The sequence below is a fragment of the Serinus canaria genome, chromosome 19 (genome assembly GCF_022539315.1).
Source record: "Serinus canaria isolate serCan28SL12 chromosome 19, serCan2020, whole genome shotgun sequence".
Taxonomy (NCBI): Eukaryota; Metazoa; Chordata; class Aves; order Passeriformes; family Fringillidae; genus Serinus; species Serinus canaria.
Window position 1 is genome coordinate 683775 of NC_066332.1, and position 18800 is coordinate 702574.

At 47.3% G+C, this 18800-nt stretch overlaps 1 protein-coding gene across 1 annotated transcript in view; it reads right to left on the reverse strand.

The window, feature by feature from the left end:
* The window catches only part of KSR1 (kinase suppressor of ras 1), a 45974-nt gene extending 27399 nt beyond the window's left edge, over window positions 1-18575 (reverse strand). Inside the window, exon 1 of the mRNA XM_030231819.2 lies at window positions 18302-18575. Coding sequence (XP_030087679.2) covers window positions 18302-18526 — 225 coding nt within the window. The 5' untranslated portion in view covers window positions 18527-18575. The remainder of the gene's footprint in view (window positions 1-18301) is intronic.
* Window positions 18576-18800: the final 225 nt, after the last annotated feature.

The window sequence follows — 18800 nt, forward strand, 5'->3', positions numbered from 1 at the left end:
ACCTCAGGAACATTGATGTACTCAAAGGACCCCATGCAGTAGCACCTTGTTAAAAACAAGAAAGACGAAGAAGGATTAAAATAATTTGCACAAAGTGAAGGAGCAGCTCTGAAAAGGGGCCATGAAAGCTCTCTCAGTGCTCTGCTCTAACCAGTGCCTCCCAGCAGCAGGGACTCTGAAAAGCAGAGGGTGTCAGAAGGATGCCAGAGATGGAACAAGCCCCCGGGTGGCAGTCCCACCATGGAGCCCTGGTGCCAGCCCTGCTGCTCCTGTAGGACCCAGCTGTGCTGCTCAGGGACTTTGGGCTCACTTGTAACAGAAAAGGAAATAGTTTCTCAATGCATTGTTAAACAAACCCTGCAAAACAGGACCCAGCACAAAGAAGCAGGAAAATATGCAGGCAAGGTGTGCTGGGGGGGAGAAGCCTTAGGAGAAACTGATAAATACAAGAACAGAGAGGTAGAGGGTAGGGAGAGATGGAACACCAGATGGATGGATTTTCCTTTGAACCCTCAGTCATGCCTCAGGCTGACACAATAGCCACTGCCCAAACACTACAGTATGTTATTTCTGCTTTGTCAAATGATGCAGACAGCATCATTTCTGGGTCACTTGGAGGTCACATACCACTCCTTTTCTTCTCCACTCTTCCATTTTCCACAATCCCAGCAAGTGAGGCTGTAAATATTCAGCTGAGGCCTTCCCAGCTAAGAGTGGGAGGATGAAACTGCACAATCAAGTAGTTCCCTGAGCCTCATAACATAATTCTCTTCAAAGATTTCATCCCAGTGAGACATCCGAGCCTAATGCAGCTACAGGAACAGTCCTCTGCTTAAAGATCAGAGATTTCACACCCACTGAACACTGAAAATGAAAGCCCTCCCCCTTCCTTTGCAACCCGAGGACACACAAGTGTAACAGAATGACTGAGAGCATTCTGCAAAAGTAAGAACTGTACTTGCCATTTGCTGAGCACAGCCCTGCTGCTGCCACATCAGATCTGCAGCTCTGCTCCTCTCAGCTCACAGCTCTCCAGCACCCAGCGAGCTTCTTCACCTCAGCCACACTTCATCAGGCTTAGCTGTGCCTCCATACGGAGCACAGCAACTCCCTCCTGGCCCAGCCTCTCCTGAAGGGTATTGTTCCTTCACACTGCCCTACAGACCTGTTCAGGTTTCCCATCCCTGGTGGAGCTGGTGCATGGCCATTGAGCAGGCCAGTGGATTTACCCTGCTGTGAGGAATACCACACAGGCTTCTCCAAGTAGTGCAGGTAAACAAGTACCTGCCCAACCCTGTGAAGTCCCACAGAGGCAAATGCAGCCCAAACATAACATTAATACTCTGCCTCTCTCTATAATTATTCAGTATCTTGGCAAACCCACTGGACCTCTCCTCCCATTAAGAAAACAATTACCCCCCACCCCTGTGGGCTTTCCAACAACTGCAGCAGAAGGCAGCAAGTGACAGGGAGAAAGACTATGGAAGGCTCAGAATCTGGAAAGGAAACACCAGGCCATGCTCTGGGGATAGGAGTCGTGTAACAGCCCATGGATCTCTCTGTAAAATTCAAAACTTAAAGTGCCTTTAAAGAGAATATCCTCCATAGTTTTTATGATGGCACTAATCATTCTCACACATCTCTGAAAGAACTCTCAGGTATATTTGGCTGATGATTCAGGAAGTGGAAATAAAGACACCAACAAGCTGTGCATGTGTAAACTTAGAGCCTAAATAAAGGAGAGTTTACAGCAGACAATATAAAGCCAGACATTTCCTTCAGCAAGGTCAGGAAGAGAATGACTAATTGTGGATCCCCGTCATATTCCTGCACTTCCCTTTCCTCATTGCAAGCCTCATTCTGCAGGTCCTGAGCACCTCGAGCTGGCACAGACAGTGAGCTCCAAGGTAAACACCTTGGATGAGGTCTGAACACTCCCCAGGACAGAACTGAGAGGTCTTGGAAGTAACCACGCTCCTTCAATGGAGCATTTTACTGCCCAGGATGGTGTCCCTAATCCCAAAGGCTTTTCCCCATTTTTCTTCCCCTGCCTTCCCAGCGATCTTCCTTTTGTCTTACACATTTCTTTTTCTGTAGCCTCAATAAAATACAAGCACAAACCTCCAGTCTCTACCATTCCCTCACGTACTGCTGGGGAATGAGACAGATTAGCAGTTTGTTCTCAGGCTTATTAGCACACCAAGGGAAGGAAACAAAAACACAACAAAATCAAATCCTCTGCTTGTTTGACTCAATTATTCGAGCACTTACAAAGTTCCACCTTCCCCTCCTCCACGGCACACACAGTTCCCCAGACTGCTGCCGGGCTGGGCTTTGGGGAAGAGGTTTACACAGAAAAGTGTTAAATCGCTGTAGGAGCAGGTTGCAGGTCTTGGAGCTGAAGACGTTCTGTCTCTGTACCCTGGGAAATCTCAGCTAAGAAAATGTATTCTCTGAAATGCTCCCAATTATTTGGTTTCTGCTAGAAAGAATTGAGCTATTTTGGCAAGGACTGGGGTCACATTTCTCTTTTCACAGACACTGAGTGAGAAAGCTGCCATGGCTCACTGCTCACATTTTGTTTTTCAAAAAATCTCCTTGAGGCTCTCTCTTACTGGTTCACATTTGCCCATAGCAACCACAAGGGGTTTCTATCATTAGTTAAATACAAATACAGGATTTAGAGTGCAGACACCTGAACCCAGATTCCCAACCCCGAAAAGAACATTTTTTCTTATGACCCTGAGACCTTCACCCAAACCATGTTGTGCCCACTCAAAAAGTAGAGGAAAATACAGCTGCTGACACAGTAATAGTTGTATGAGGAAAAATACAGAGGGGACTGATAAGCAGCAACTGGCCATATACCAGGCAATTCTGCAACAGCTACCTGGCATCATACAGCAGCCTGGAAAGATTTTAATCAACACTTGAAAAAAGATCACAGATACAAAGATAACAAGCTCCAAGCTCAGCGTCTTTCAGGCAGGTACAATATCCATTACTTTTGTGAATTTCCACACAAAGACACACCACATTTGTCTCTGTACCAAAGCAGAACAGGAGGTGGGGTTGGGGCTGGTTTTCCTTTGGTTTTGTTCATTTAACAGAAGTGTATTGCGACAGTTGGCTAAAACCAAGTTTCTCATTTTGAAAGCATTCTACGGAAGCAAATTAAAGTTCTCAAAACACATTCTTCTAATAAAAATTGGCATTAAATGTACAATGGAAGAAAATATGCCAGTTCAGAATCAGAGTTTAGGCATTTTGCTTGTGTGTCCAAAAAGTATTTTATGCAGAATTTGTGAAAAATCCGAGCCTGACATTTTACTCCAGTTGGGGGTTGGAAAAAGGCGTTTGGAGCAGCAAAGTTCTCACATTTGCCATCACTTCCACAATTCAGAAAAAATTCCAGAGCATCAGCCTGGAAACATTTCTAAAACATTATTTATACACTTGTATGCTTTCATTCCATTTCTCTTTTCATGATCTTCAGGCTCTTTAAAAAATACTCTTCAGAAAGCTTCCTCATCACCCCTCTGCATTCCTTGTGCTGAGTTACATCCCTTTTGTCTTAATGTCCTTGGATAATGTGCTGGAGAGAAGCTGAGCAGGCTCTGGTTCAGGGCTTCAACAGCCCCTGCTCAGCCCAGAGGAGGGACTCACTGTGCTGAGCCACATCCACCAGAAACACACAAAACCCAAACTGCCGAGGAGAAAAGAAAAAGCCATTGTAACAGCCTGTGTGCTAGTCTGTCATGGAAATACTCTCCTCCCAAGGAGCAGGGGAAACACAAAGGGATTCTGTGTTGGATTTCTCTGCCTGCCAGCGGACAGCTCTGAGTGCTGGATGCAAATTCATGCCACAGGAGTTGAGATTTTTCACTGCAGCCAAGCAGCTCTGCATCGTTATACAAAGATCACTCAGGGGTTTGTCCAACTCCTTTCATTTACAGTATTTCACCTTGATCTCTCCAATGGGAACATGGATATAAGTTAGGCATTACTGAAAATCCTGGATCCTGAGAATGCTGTAGAAAGCTGCAATGCCACACCTATAAGTGGCAGACTCTAAATGCCACTGCTACTCTACTACACCTCCTGCCAGCTGTGCTGTAAAACACTACTGGGAGTAATTCTTTCTAGCACTCCTCCAGAATACCAAAGCCAGAAACACAGTAAAGGCCTATAAATGGCTAAGGGATCCAGCAGATCTGCAGACAGCGTCTTACCTGCCTCACAGGTACAAAGTCAATGCCCACACTCAGGTTTCCTAATACTTGACTTGATCCAAAATAGAGCACAAGCTGTCCTTCCACAGCTCAGTCGCTCTGAGGATTTCCACAAATGCAAAACTTGCAGTGCTCAATCATCACAGGATGAGCAAACAAGATAGCAGAATTCCCTAAGTATCAGCAGTCTTGCTTTAGAATCAGCTTCTGAATCCAAAAATGTCTTGAACAGAAAGAAAAAAAAACCTTTTTACCTCCATCCTTCCTTCATAGATAGTCTTATTTCTCTTTTGTGTTTTGGCAAAGGAAATTTATAAATTCAACTAGATTGTTTACAGTATAATCTTGAAAGTGCAAATAATCAGCAGCACTTTATTATTAGCTTTCCAGCTGTGATCTCATTCAAAGAACACTGAAGTTATCTGAAACTTCCAGATACCCTGATTTCCCTGAATGCTGGACAAGGTCCTGCCCGTGCTGCCTGTTACCCCAGCAGTACAGCTGAGCCTTGTGCTGGGTTAGGTTACAAACACAGGCATTTGGGAGCTCAGTAGAAGCAGTCTGGCTGCCCACGCTCTCGAGCCCATTTCCATGGCCTGCAAAGCCCCTGCATGTCCAGTCTTGACTCTCCAGCAAAGCCATGCCAATCATTTCCTTCAGCTGAAAAGAGAAAGGGAGAGGACTGAGCACAGTCACCCAGAAATAGGAAGCTGTAGCATTACTCAGTACCTTGAGGACTTGCCTGCTCTTCCTTCTCAATTACTCAGCAGATGTTCTTAAATCAGTTACTCAGTTTCTGCATGCACCTGCCAAACCCCGATTTCGCAGGAGACGCATCCACCCACTGAACTCAGGGAGGCACATCCTGCTCCGCTCCCGCAGCAGGAGGAGCCTGGCGCGGGCAGCGAGCCTCGCGCTCCAACTGCGGGGCCGCCGCGTGCTCACTGCTCCGCGCAGCCCGGCTGTCCATGGAGGGTTCCCAGCCACTCCATCGCCGAGCTGCTTCTGAGGGCTGCTGCAATAAAAAAGGGCAAATCTACAAAGGAAAATGATGTTTCCAAAAAAAGCCACAGTTCTTAAAAATTCCAGTTTGCCACGTATGCTACAGTCCCTCGAGCCAAGGCTCCATGTTCTGTTCTCATGATGAGACTCAGGAAGGGGAGTTTGCTTCAAGTATAATACAGAGGTGGGGGCCTCTGTCTTGTCTGGGGTATTCTGTCTTCTTGCAGAGAAAACAGAGTAGGGACACGGCTGAAAAAAACGTGCATTAAAAAAAAAGTCAACTATAGGAAATTGCTTAACTGGAATGTGGCAACTTGCCACATTCTCTCTTTTAAAACAGCAAAACAGCTTTATTTTAAAAAGCTGCTATGAGATTGTACTTTGGGATTGTCAGGAAGAAAAAAATACACTAAACCCCACTCAGTTCAAAATGCTTTGAACCTATAACCCAAGATTTTAAGAGGGAAAAAAGAAAAGCTTTGGTATGTTCTGCCACGCAGTGGGATCAGAGATTTTCAGTCTGCTTACCAATTATCAAGATTAACTGAGTCCCCCCCACAGCTCAGCTCTAGGAGAGACTCCTAAAACAGTTATAAAGTAAAAGGGTGTCAGTGGAGTGTATGAGCTTTATCTTCCCTCCAGGACTGGTGATGCCATTTGCCAGTGGGTCTGCTTCCGGGGTCAGCTCTCTTTCCTTCACAAGAAACAAATGTTCTCACCAGCACCTGTCCAAAGCCCCCTCTCTCTGCAGTTCCACGTCCTCAGGTTAGCCTCCTGGCTCTCTCAAGATCAGGAACATCACAGTCTCAGACAAACCTCTGTGCGGACCCTTCTGAAAGCCCAGGACCATACCACTGATGGAGGCAGTATAATTGCAGTGAGAATGAAGGATTACTTGAAGAAGTTTGGGTTAAACATGGGATGTGGGGAAAGGCTGTGAGACAGAAGATGGTGTTGCAGAGAGGTTTTATTTATGGCCTTTTCCCTGGTTTTGTTTTGATGTTACTGGGATGAGCTGTGTGTTCTACTCTGCTCTAAAGCTGCTGGTCAGTTGTAGGGTGTCTTTGACCGTTCAGTGAGGTTTTGTACTGGATTAGCTCTTCCTTCCTACTCCTCTGCTACTCTGCAGGGCCACGGGCAGAGCGAGCGAGGCAACAGGAAGAGCAGGAGTGTAGGAGTCACCTCTACAGAGGCAGAGCAGGATGTGACCTCTGCTCCCTAAAGAGGGCACAAATGGTCAGGTCCTCTTATCCAAGCTGGTCTCTCCCTAAAGGAAAGGCTATAGCAAGAACCAAGTGCAGCCGTTAATCTTGAGTCAGAAATTAAATTTAATTGTATCAGTGGTGCTTTGTAGGAGGGACTTAATTATTAACTGCAAAGAAGTCAAATTTTTGACTATTCTGATGGATGCTTGCTAAACTAAGCTTAAACACTCTAGTATTTGATGGAACTTCAATTCTGACAAACTTTTATCTCACAAAGTGCTGGTGCTGCTCCTACCTGAAAGCATCCAGCTCCTGCAGCCTCGGAGCTCTGCTCAGGTAGGACAGAGCATCTGGAAACCTGTGTGACCTGTTTGTCCAGCCCAGAGGCTCCCCTTCCCCACTGGCTGTGCAGCCCTACTGCACTCTGAATTTAACAGCCTCTGACCCCAGTTTGCTCCATGAGCTGCCTGAGCCCTGTTTCCGAGGGCAGCACAAATTCAGCTGGAATGGGCAATGACAGCCAGCCACCACAAGTTAGCCTCATCTCCATGTACAGATACTGAGCTGTGCAAAGTGTCTTTTCAGCCCCAAATCTTAACAGAAGGCTGTATTAGTCTGCAGCAAAGTACAGTTGAGGGAGGCCTTACTGCTACTAACTTGGTGCTCCCATCCTGGCTGTAGTTACACATGGACTGCTGCTGCAGGGTCTGCACAAACACCAGGCATGGTTCCCAACACTACAATTTCATACTCTGAGGGTAATGATTCACCTAGTTCAGCCCCTTTAATCTCCAGTCTATCTAAGAGACCGCGGCAATAACTTCTGAACATGCCTGCCTTCAAAGCTATCCTATATCCTGTCTACAAAGGGCTTCTGTAGGATCCTGGATAATGAGAAAAAAGGCATTGCAGTTAAGATGACCAGCTCAAAAGACAAAAGCAGGGAGCTCCTACTGCTGCTTTACAGCTTAGTCCTCCATGTATATCTTTTTCTGCTTAAAAAAGGGACCTAACTTAGTCCAGTATGGATGAGTGCTGAACCAGCTTCTTGCAGTGCCTCAGCTCCCGCTTGCTCTTCCTGTTTAGCTGAAACCCTTGTGTATGAAGCTAAGAAAAACTGACCTAGAGGTTGTTTATGCTTTCAGAGGGTATATGGTCTGTGCTGGAAATGAGTACCTCGATCCAGCCTGACTCCCTACTACAATAATAACTGGAAATGAACTCTGGACCATCAGTTCCCAACCACTCCGGGTTAGACAAGGAATATCCCAACCTGGGGGAGGGGAAGGCTCTCAGTGACATGGAGCAGCACCTTTTGCTGCAAAGGCTCTCCCAGCAGCTGCACAAGGCTTGGGACCAGAGATGAGCCATATGGAACCAACAAACAGCAACGGCAGACAGAGAGAGGAAAACACCTGTGGGTTCCCCAGCAGCTGAAAGGAGAGGAACTACTATAAAGCTAACTACTATATAGTCTCACCTGAACGTGAACCTTGAGACTCGAAGGTAACCTGTCAGGTGTGTGCTCCAGATATCCAACCCAGATAAGCAATGCTAAGGCTCCCTTTGTCTCCCAGCCAGGCCATCTGCAGCAGCAATATGAGAATTACAGGGCAATAAAGGTGCAGTTAATTCCCTTCTTATCCCAACTTCCACATTGTCCTGGCCCAAACACTAAATAAAATCAGGACTAGAAGCACTTTCTCTGAAATACATCTGCCCTTGCTACTTGCCAAGAGAAGTTAGAAAAGCCTCTCATGAATAGGCCTACTGCTTTCAGTTCCTCTGAGACTGTAACTACTCAGCTTTCACTTGCCATCCCCTCCTGTCTTTGGTCATTCTAGAGAATGAGGAAGGATCAAAGCATGGGTTGAGTGCAAGCAGTGCCCTCTTATTGCAGAGGGAACTCCAGAGTACCCAAGTTCTCAGCCTATTGTCCCTTCTGAGGAGCCTGTGAAGCATGCTGACACATCCAGGATTTCAACACAATTAAATTGTAAATTAGTCTTGTCCTTCACAAAAGGCTCATGACACAAAATGATCTCCAACACCTACAATGACCTACTAAATTCTCCATTGGTCTCCTGGGGGTTTGCAGGACCTCCCTGTACATCATTCCCTAAAGTCAAACAGCTGCACTTACCCACTGAAAGAACACATGGATTGGACAATGGTAGGGGTCGCTTTCCTACATACAGTTCTTCATTGCCAGCTGTACTAGTAGTTCACTATCAGGCCCAGGAAAAGGTCCATGCACTTAAAAATTCAGAGAAGGAGCTTAAGAGTAATTGGACTTTAAAGCATTCCTGTAATCATTTCAGTGGCAGAGATTTCAGAGATAGATGCGAGCAAATTAAATCTTCATACAAACAGTGAATATTATTTAGGCCATGGGCAGCAGCACTTGCATGTTATGGATGAGAGCATCATATAATAATTTCTTGCCACATACCTGGCTCAAAAGGGAGAAGAACAATTGTCAGTTCTAGATGCCAAGAGAGAGCTGAACAGTTATTGCTGTAAAGTTCCAGGTGTACTTAGGTGGATGGCAGCCTCATGCTGGGGCTGTCTCATGCAGAATGGGAGCTGAACTGGCAAAAGAGCAATGTTGCTGAAACATACATTCAACAAGATGAAAAATGAAAGGTATAACTGTAGAATTTCTACCAAGAGTCAGGTGAAAAAGGCACAGAAAGAATCCTTCTGTATTCTAAAAATATCCCCTTTCTCAGCTGGTTATCCTTTGCTATGTGAGTGTTGTTTTTTAGTCCCTTGCTCATTCAAAACACACTTTAACATCAGACCAAGTCTGAAGACAGTACAACAGTACTTGTGTTTAAATAGCTGGAGCTTCAAGTGGGGGTCAAGGCCATGCTGTTTAAGGTATTCAGCCTTGAAAGGCACTTATAAAAGAACTGAGCCAGCAGAGACTAGAGCTAAATTCAGCTCTTACCCTAGTTTTAAACTGCTTCAACTCCTTTGTTTTCAGTGCAGTTACATTCAATTGCTACTCCTGTAAAGGAAAGTGGGCTCACATAACCTGACATTCATCTGATGTCAACTGGACAACCCCAAGGAACAGAAGTGAGGTTCTCAGTCAAAGCCAGCTCTACTCTTTGCTACAGATGTCACTTACATGATACCTTTAGCAGACCAAGTGTTCCATCAAGTGATACGGCTGTAAATAATTCACCAGCAACCCCATAACACTTGATTAAAACCTACTGAAAGAAGATCTAATTAAATTGTCTTTTAAAGAACAGACATGATATGACGACTGTGTGAAGGGCAGATGGCAAGCAGAAGCTCACTGGAACATGAGAAAATCATTTGGAGGACAGTACTTGGTAGCCAATACTATAAGCTTTGCAAGGCTGCTGGCTTTAAAGCTGTGTATCTGCTGTGCTGTGAAATATATGTCTTATTGATTAAATAATAGTTGGACAATATGTTATAGGAATGTAACAGCTACCTTACTGGAAATGATATATGCTTTGAGATAAAGCAACACAGCTCACAGAAGATTTCCCATGTCTTTCTGAAGAAGAAAAGAGGTATTTCATACCTCAAATCTAAGAAAAGATATGAACATAAAACTCACATCAGAGCGTCAAGTATAAATCTAACGTAGCCCCAAAGTTCAAATGCGTTATCACCCAGTTCAAAGTTTTGCATGAAAATAAGAATTTACTGAAGAAAACACAGACTTTTGTCCTCTGTATAATGAAGTCCATCCCAGATGGGGGAAGAGAATCTACTGCTCAGAGACAGGCTTTCAAAGTAATTAAATGTGATCCTGGTGCAGCTACCTGAGATCAAAGCAAAGCTGTGCCATGGTACCCACCCTGACCTCCCAGAAGCCACAGTCTGTTTGCAGTCAGTCAGTCTTAGAGGAAAAGTTCCCAAAATTATTTTCCCCAAAGAAATGAGTGTTTCTTACTGATAAATTTCAAAATTCCCCCATGCATCAGGGTGGCTCTCCAACTTCCCCCCATTCTCTCTCCCAGAGTTTGAGGTTAGATAAATCTCAGAGCCACAGCTACTTGCATGAAGAGGCTGAAGGCTCAGCACTTAGAAGAACTCTTAAAGAATTCTAGCAATGCAGAGACTTGCAGAGCTCACTGATGCTGTTCCCACAACACTGAGGCTCTGTGAGGGAAGCTGACAGACCATGCTGCTAACCCACCATGTAAAATACAGCCTGAATGTGGAGATTTTATTCTTTGCAGTATAAAGGGGCCATGCCTGCAATGGCAGAGAGCTCACACCAGGCTCCTCGTGTCAGGAATACAGGAAGACTGAAAGGGCTGAGCCAGCCTATTTATGTGCAGGATCCATGAGGAGTGAAAGGGAGAGGCAGGGATCAGACCATGCATTTCCTCATGTGTTTCCCCTTCCCTTCTGCACCTTGGTTTTACAGCTGCAGGAAAGATCAAGCCAGAGGTGTAAAAATTGCTGAGTCAGGCCATGTCTGTGGGGCCTCGGAGAGGCTGTCACAGTGCCAGGGCCAGAGGACAAAACCTTGTGCTGAGGCAGAGCTGAGCAGACACTGCAGGGTGGGGACAGGCAGGACACAGCCACTGCAGGCACAGGCAGGAGGCACTGGGCAGCAGGACACCAGAGAGCCCTGCCTAGGAAAGATGAAGAACCAGAAGCATTTTGCATTAAGAGAACTGTGGAAAGTTTCGGTTTTGCTCATAAAGACAAAAGGCCTGAAGTCTTTTGCTTGGCAGATAAAGAACAGTTTTTAAGGAGACATCTAAAAAAGTCAGGAAGCCTTTAAAAACAAAATCTCCCTACTTCATCTCATTTCAGAGGAGCTATGTAACTGTATTCCAAAGCAGGATTCAATCCTCTAGCTTACTCTAGAAATAAAAGGGAAAAACTGCTCTGGAAGAAGAGAAATGTTGCTAGAAAATTGGTAGGAACCAGGTGTGGAGAGGTTCTCCCAAGAGCACTGTAGGCAGCATGAGGGGCATGGACACACATCTCCCTATGACTGCACTAACCGACAAACCCATCACCTCCTCTAGCAGTTGTCTTTTACTGCTGATGGCCAAAAATCAATGTGCAGTTCTCAATCTGTAAAACCTACTAATTATTTCTTTTCTTCAGTTTATAAATAAAACCTCACACTGGAACCTGCGGGCCTCAACACTAACACATACACAACAACAAGGAGATCAAGACTTCTTTCCAAATTTAGGTTGCTTCAAACAGAAGTGAAAGTTCTTTGATAAATCAACAAACCCACATTTTAGAAGCAGAACTGGGAGGAAGGTACTAAACTCATTGCAAAAAGCTTCTGAAGATTTCCAGGGCCCCAACCCTAAGGCTCCTGGCTGCATGCTGAACACTGGGGTCAATGACCTGTTCTGGCAGCATCAGATCAGACCAGATCAGAGCCTGGATCTGCTGCATCCCAGCAGCATTCCTCAATGCCACGTTAATTACTGCTCTAAAGAGAGCTCACAGGCTCTGCTATTAGACCTCTTCCATGTGGGATAACTACTAATCATCCTATCAGGGCACTCCATAACCCCGACCAAAGCATGATTCCTTACTCTGCTGCTTAAGCGTCCTGTGATCCTTCCCTGCTTCCCCAAGACGCACACAGAACCAGCTGGAGGTTCTCACTAGGCATAAGAGGAATGAGAGACCTGGCCTCTGCTCACTTTAGAATATATATACAACTGACATCTGTATTTTACCTTGAAAGACAGATTTTGAACAGTCTTGAGCTCAGGTGTGTAAGTCCAATGAGATTTGGATCCTCTATCTGCCTCCAGCCCCAACAGCTCAGACTTCAGCCCTCTGTGCTGCACTTAGAGCAGGATAAACACCAGACACCTACGATCAGCCTGGGCTGTAAATCCCTCGAACCCCAAGAGCAGGGCCTAAGCGAAGGCTTGAGTTTCCACCTCAGGAATGCTCCAGGGTTCATTTTAAACAGGTCGTGCAAAAAGCAGGTTTTCAAGGAGACAGGGAGCCGAGCACAGAACAGGTGACTATCACCTAGCACAGGTGCAAGAGAGCACCACAGCTGCAGCAGTGATTACCTCATGTCCTTGGAGGTGTGCAGTGGGAGCAGGGCTGGCAGGGACGCACCTCTGGGATCTGTAGGTGGCACAGGAGCTCTGTGCAGCTCTGGCTTAAGGCAAAAGGCCTCTCTGACTACCTGTAAACTCTGGTGCTTCCCAGCTGTCCTCCCACAAGCAAGGCAGAGTTTATCTAGTTTAACTGGGGACTGATGCTGTCCTAGATTCCAGGGGCTATGCCAATGAGGACTGGCTGCTAAGCCAGAATGCCAAACTGTTTCCTAATCATGTGCTAGTCTGACTAGGTGCAGACTCCCACCAAGAAGCAGGAATACCCAGGACACTTCCATGCACAACTGCTCACAAGTCATGTGCTGGAAGAACTCCCCGTTTCTCTTGGAGCAGGTGTGTTTCCAGATTCCGAGAGCTTCTGTTCCCTGTATTTGCCTGCTGTGGCAACTCTGCACTGCTGGTGGTGTCAACTGTGTGGGATTGCTCCACAGGAGTGAGAAATGAGCAGGGAGGGGAAGTCTGAGAGCTGGCTGACTCAGGATCATCCATACATCACTCTGTGCCTTTCACCACAGCAGTAATCCAGCCAATACATTCTCCAACCCCCTAACAGTGGAGAAAGCCAGGCTTGCTTTCATCACCATTTTCCTAAGGGGAAGAAAAAAAAAGGAAAAAAAAAAAAAGAATCCCTCTAAGCTGAAAATGAGGGTAAGAAATATTAATCTTAAAAGAAAGGTGAGGGTTTATCCCTCAAGCATCTGATAGAATACACCTAGTTGGAAATATCATTGTAACTCATTGTAACAGACACTATCCCCTAAATAATTTGGTATGTCACCTGACTTCTTTGTTAAGTGTTCCTATTTATGACCAAAGCAGGTGATAAATTTGTGTACCCAGTGCTGACTCATTGCTGTACATCTGTCTCTAGCATGTAGCTGGAACACTGACTGGGGCTTTCCTTGGGTGAAATGCAGTTCACAGCATTGGAACTGAAGTAGCAGCCCAAGGTCTGTGCAGGTGGGATCTGGGCAAGCTTGGTCACAACCAGGAGCTCAGCTGGACACAGCTGGGGCCCAGCTTGGCTACTTCCCTATTAGATCAGTTCTGTGTTAGAAGCTGTGTGCAGAGAAAAAGGCCAGGGTGGCACCACAGGCTGTGGGTTCCTGTCGTTGTGTGCAGGCACAGACAGAGCTCCCAGCCAGGCTCTGCTGAGCTGCAGAAAGGCGAGCAGCAATAATGCTTTGCTACCAGTGACCACACAGGCAGCCTCAGAAAGGTAAAGGCAGCACAGAGCCTTACTCTGACACTTCCTTTCTTGTTTCTCAATCAGTGCACCATGGAATCCAACACAAGGCAAGAAGCAGAGCAAGCCTGACAGAAAAGTGAAGAGTCCCTTGTAATGTCTTCATACTGATGAAAGCCTGCTCACCAGAGCTTGTCCTGGGAACTCCAGGTAAGTGAAAACACCGCTGCTGAGTTTTCGTGACAACATTTATATAAAATCAGTGGTAAGAGATGTGCTAAATTCCATTATGATGTGGAAATTCTGATCACAGCTGTCACAAAGGAAAGATGATGTCTGCAGACTAGATAATAATATATGGTCTTCCCTTCTTCCAACTCAAATAGTCTTCAGCAGGGATTCTATCTTGTACAAGAAGTACACAAATTTTAGAAAGGAGAAGGAGTCCTAAAAAAACAAAAGACACTTTAAGAAAAACAAATGTGTTGCATATATGCAAAAAGTAAGATGAAGTAAGAGACTTTCGTCTTCTCTTACATAAGACCTGCTGGGAAAGGAAGTCTTTTCAGCTGAACAAAGCTCATAAACATGTGGCTACAGGTTGCAGTTTGGCCTGAAAAATTCACTACTCCCACTGCTTCCAATTTACAAACACAGTTGTCCTTCCCTTATGCATGCCCAACTTCCAATTTGCAAGTGTGAACTATTACAATCCTTCTTCTCTCATGCCTCCCCCCATTTTCAAAGCGTTTGTTTCTGTTCAGAGATTGCTTGGTAAGATAAGCCTTTTCTAGACAAATTGCCAAATGAATTGAGATAATGCCAAAGCAAGTTCAAACAGATTTAATGCACAGGTACCATTCAGCCACTGAACGGCTGATTTGTGGAGAGCAGACTGACTTATTTGTGAGACAGCTCAGCTGGAGTCAGGCTTTCTGATCAGGTGCTCTGTTTGCTGAAGGTGTTGAACAGAAGACATTCCCGAGGAAGAAGCCAAACTGATCTTCACAGACAGGGCCAGGAGTGTCTCTATCACGGATCTAGTCTGGCCAGAGAGCCAGGAGGACAGTGTTCCCAAAGAGCAGGCAGACCTCAGAAGGTGTGCTACTGCCTCACCCCGACACTCCCACCGTAACCAGTCTGGAGGCAGCTGCATGCCAGAGGCACTGCAGTCAGCTCTTCTGAGGCAAGAACCCAGCTAGAAAGAAAATACATCTGCAGTCTAAATCCACTCCAGGTCTCACAGTTTGGCTTTCCTCCCTCATCTTCGCTGCAGTCAAAACTGGGGGGTGCTGGGGGAAGGTGTCCCCCTTAGTCTGGGGATTCCCACAGCTCACCAAACCAGCTGTTTCCAGCTGAGAAACCACAGGAACCTTTCCTGCTGCCAGCACCTGCGACTGTTCTGCTCACCTCCAGCAGACTGGTTTGAGCTGCAGTTGGAAGTTGGATGTGCTTCACCACAGATGTCTAGTCCCACCAGCAGTTTCCCAGCCAGGGAAATTAATCCAGAAAGATACTGCCTTCACAAAGAAATACAGCTAAAAATAATACGCTTCTAACTTTGCAAAACCAATTTGAGTCATACAAGGGATTAGTGTAAGGACAGAGGTAAAGACTGACAGAGCTATTTCTTTCCAAGGATGCTTGGAAACACACTGGATGCTCACTACATGGCAGACATTTTTTGCTCTCTTACACATGAGTTAAAATTATCATTATTTTCCATTTCACTTTTGTACTCAACTTGAGAAGTGAGTAAACATGCTAGGACAGAACTGAAAGCACAGACTACCAGCACCAGGTAAAAAGAAAAACACTCAAGCACTTATTGGGCAGAAGATATAAAGCTTAAAAAAACCCAAACCAGACCTTGTTGCATCAAAGAACACAGTCTGCTAATAACCAAACTAACAGAACCTACTTTCCACTACAGGGAAACTCCCAGCCCTTCTAAGAAATGGCCTTCCTACCCGAAACAGGCTCAGCTCATATAACACATTACACTCAACACATCCTTTGCAAGCAATTCCCACAGCCCTTTCTTTCCTCTCCTTCCTGTATCTCAGTTTTCCCTGAACTCTTCTGAGTCACCGTGAGTGCTTATCTATACCTGCCAAGGTCCAGTTTGAAATCTTTATCTACCATGTCTTTTACTTTGAGAACACCTTACAACCAAGAAGAACGAGGAAGGAATTAAAGCATTGCAGTAAATGGGGAGGGAGCTAAGCTGGAGCCCAAGTGCCCTTGGTTAGGTTGGTGTTCTTTACCTGGCGACTACACATCACTATACAGTTTACCAGTCATATTAACGGAACTAAGTTCTCACAATTCTTTTTTTCTCTGAAGTGTTTGCAGAAGAAAAGCCCTGTGAGAGTTCAGCCCCAGCCTAGATGACCTCCCAGTCCAGGACTGAGACATAGTACAGATTTAGTATGGTATAGTACAGTGCTCACAGCACTGCAACACCTGTAGACAATAATCATGACCCACAGAGCCATTTGGTGACTTGTGGAGGCCACCAGGGAAGCACAGCAGGCCCTGGAGATCTTTGAGCTCCCAGCTGCACTCTGGACTCTTCAGGAGCTGCCTGCAGAGTCCACCCACCAGTACCCAGCTCCCTGCAGGACCAGAGCTCATGTCTTTGCTGGCATGAGCCCACAGGCAGAGGCACACAACCACAGTGGCACTGCTGGCACAGGAACTCCACCTGGTGCCTGAGACAGCTCTGGGCCCATCCCCCTCAGGGGCACCACAAGCAATGACAGCTTGGGGAAGCAAACACAGTCCCTGAGCTCCCACAGTCTGGCTCTGTGACTGCAGCCTGGCACAGTCAAGCACAAGACTCGGGCTATGCCTGACATGTATTTTAGTACAGGCAACCCAACAGTGCAAGGAACATGGATCTGTACCCATGCCCACAGCTCCATGTGTGGGCAGAGATCCAGCACTTGGTTGAACTCCCAGAAAAATCACATACTGGACTGTAGATCAAAGAAATTTTCTTCTGAACATAAATTTTATGATCATTGGTGAATGTGGCACCCATTTGTTTAAACAGATAAATGCTGAAGAGGATGGTGTGCACACACTCAACACTATCAGTAGAAACAGCTTTCGTTGATTTAAGAAGAGCCTCAAGATCATGAAAGGCCTTTATACTTTGTGAATAAAGGTTTTCTTTTAGAACAGGTCCACAAGCAAAATAGTGATGATCACTTTCCAAAATGATGCTGATTGACATTGTTTGGGCATCGAAAAGGCCCTCAAGCAGGGCTGCCAAAAGGCTATGCAAATATTGTTTCACAGAGAATAGCCTTTAGGATGCTATTTGGAGGAAGAACAGCACTATAAATTTTTGGGGAAAAAGAACCAACCAAAACAAAACACCCCACAAAACAAACCAACCAAAACCACAAAAAAAGTCAGACAAAAAATAAAGGAAGAATGATAGATTTCCAGGAGGCTGTGCCAAAAGCTACCTACCACCTATTGTTTCATAGTTTTCTTCCCAACCTTCATTTCTCATGATGGATTTTTCAGCAGTAGGTTTATTACAGTTACAGTGTTGTGATGATCCTTTCTTCCTAAAAAGCCTAACGCTCTATCCAGCTCCACTGTCTCCAGTACCAGGTAGAGAAGAGGAGCATTAGCATTTACATCAAACTTGAATCAAAGGGAACAGGAGGGGATTGATTGCTTAGAGCAAAACTACCTGCAAAGAAGGTAAAAGAAAATGTTATTTAAGTTTCTAAAGGTCAAATTAACTAAGGAAAAATACATACAGTTTCCTTTCCTATGTACTTATACAGACTTTTATACAGATCCAGCTCTTTTTTGAGAGCATCACAACAGCGCATGTTTTGTGTTTGAAGAATTTCATATAATCTTTCTGCACAGCAGAACGTCTCTCCAGCCCGGTTCATGATGCTGTTTGAGCCACAGCAACAGAGGGAAAAGTAGGATCAGATTAGATCAGTGAAACTGAGCCAGGGATAGAGAGACAGGCCTGGAGCAGAGAACAGGAAGCATCAGGAGCAAACACCAAGGACCTGAGGCAAAGGGGAGTTTTCCCAGCACGCCAGGACAGCGGTGTGGGGACACACCTCCTGCCAGCGAGCCTCGAGTCACCTTTGCTCCGCGCCTCACATCGCATCCCGCTCCACAGGGACACGGGAGCCCGGCACAGGCCCCGGGGCGCGGCGGGGCGGCCGCACACTGCCTCACGGAGCTGCCGCGCACCCGCCCGACAGCCCGGGGCACCCGAGGGGCTGCCCCGCACCTGTCCGCACTCCGCCAGCACCGCGCTCCGCTCCGCGGCTTCCCCGGGCGGCGGACCCCGCGCCGGGAGCGCCGAGCCCGCTGACAGCTCCGCGGCGGGGCCGGGGCGCCGCTGTCCCCGCCAACAGCGCTTGGCCCGCGGGAGAAGGAGCGGGCGCGGCGCGGCCCCGGTGCCGAGGGGACAGGGCGGCGGGCAGCGGCAGGCCTCGGCCGCAGCCCCGGCAGTGCGGGGCAGAGGCGGCAGCGCGGCCCCGCTGCGGCGCCCGCGGCTGCCAGCCCGCGCCCTACCTCCAGCGTGCGGATCTCCTGCTGCGTGAGGTCGTTGGACGCGGCACACTTGGTGCGGAGCCCGCGCAGGTTGGAGAGCGAGATGTCGATGAGGTCCTGCAGCAGCCCGCACTGCTGCAGCGTGCTCCGCACGGCCGGCAAGCCCCGCGGCCCCGCCGCCTCGCCGCCGCTCCGCTCCTTCCTCTCCAGCATGCCGGCGGCTCGCAGGGCAGCCGCTCTATCCATCCCTCGGCATCAGGGAGGCCGGGAGGCGAGGCGGCGGCGGGGAGCGGCGGAGGGAGGGAGGGAGGGAGGGAGGCAGGCGGGAGGCGGCCCGACTCGGCTCGGCCCGCCCCGCCCCGCTGCACTCGCCGGGCAATCACCGCGCGGTACATGCGCGGCCGCCAGGCTCCGCAAGAGCGCCCGCTCCGCCCCTGCCACCGCCCTCAGCGCCCGCCGCCGCCCCGGGGCGCTCTCCGCCGCACGTCCCTCGCCCCTCCGTGCCCGCCTCACCCCTCAG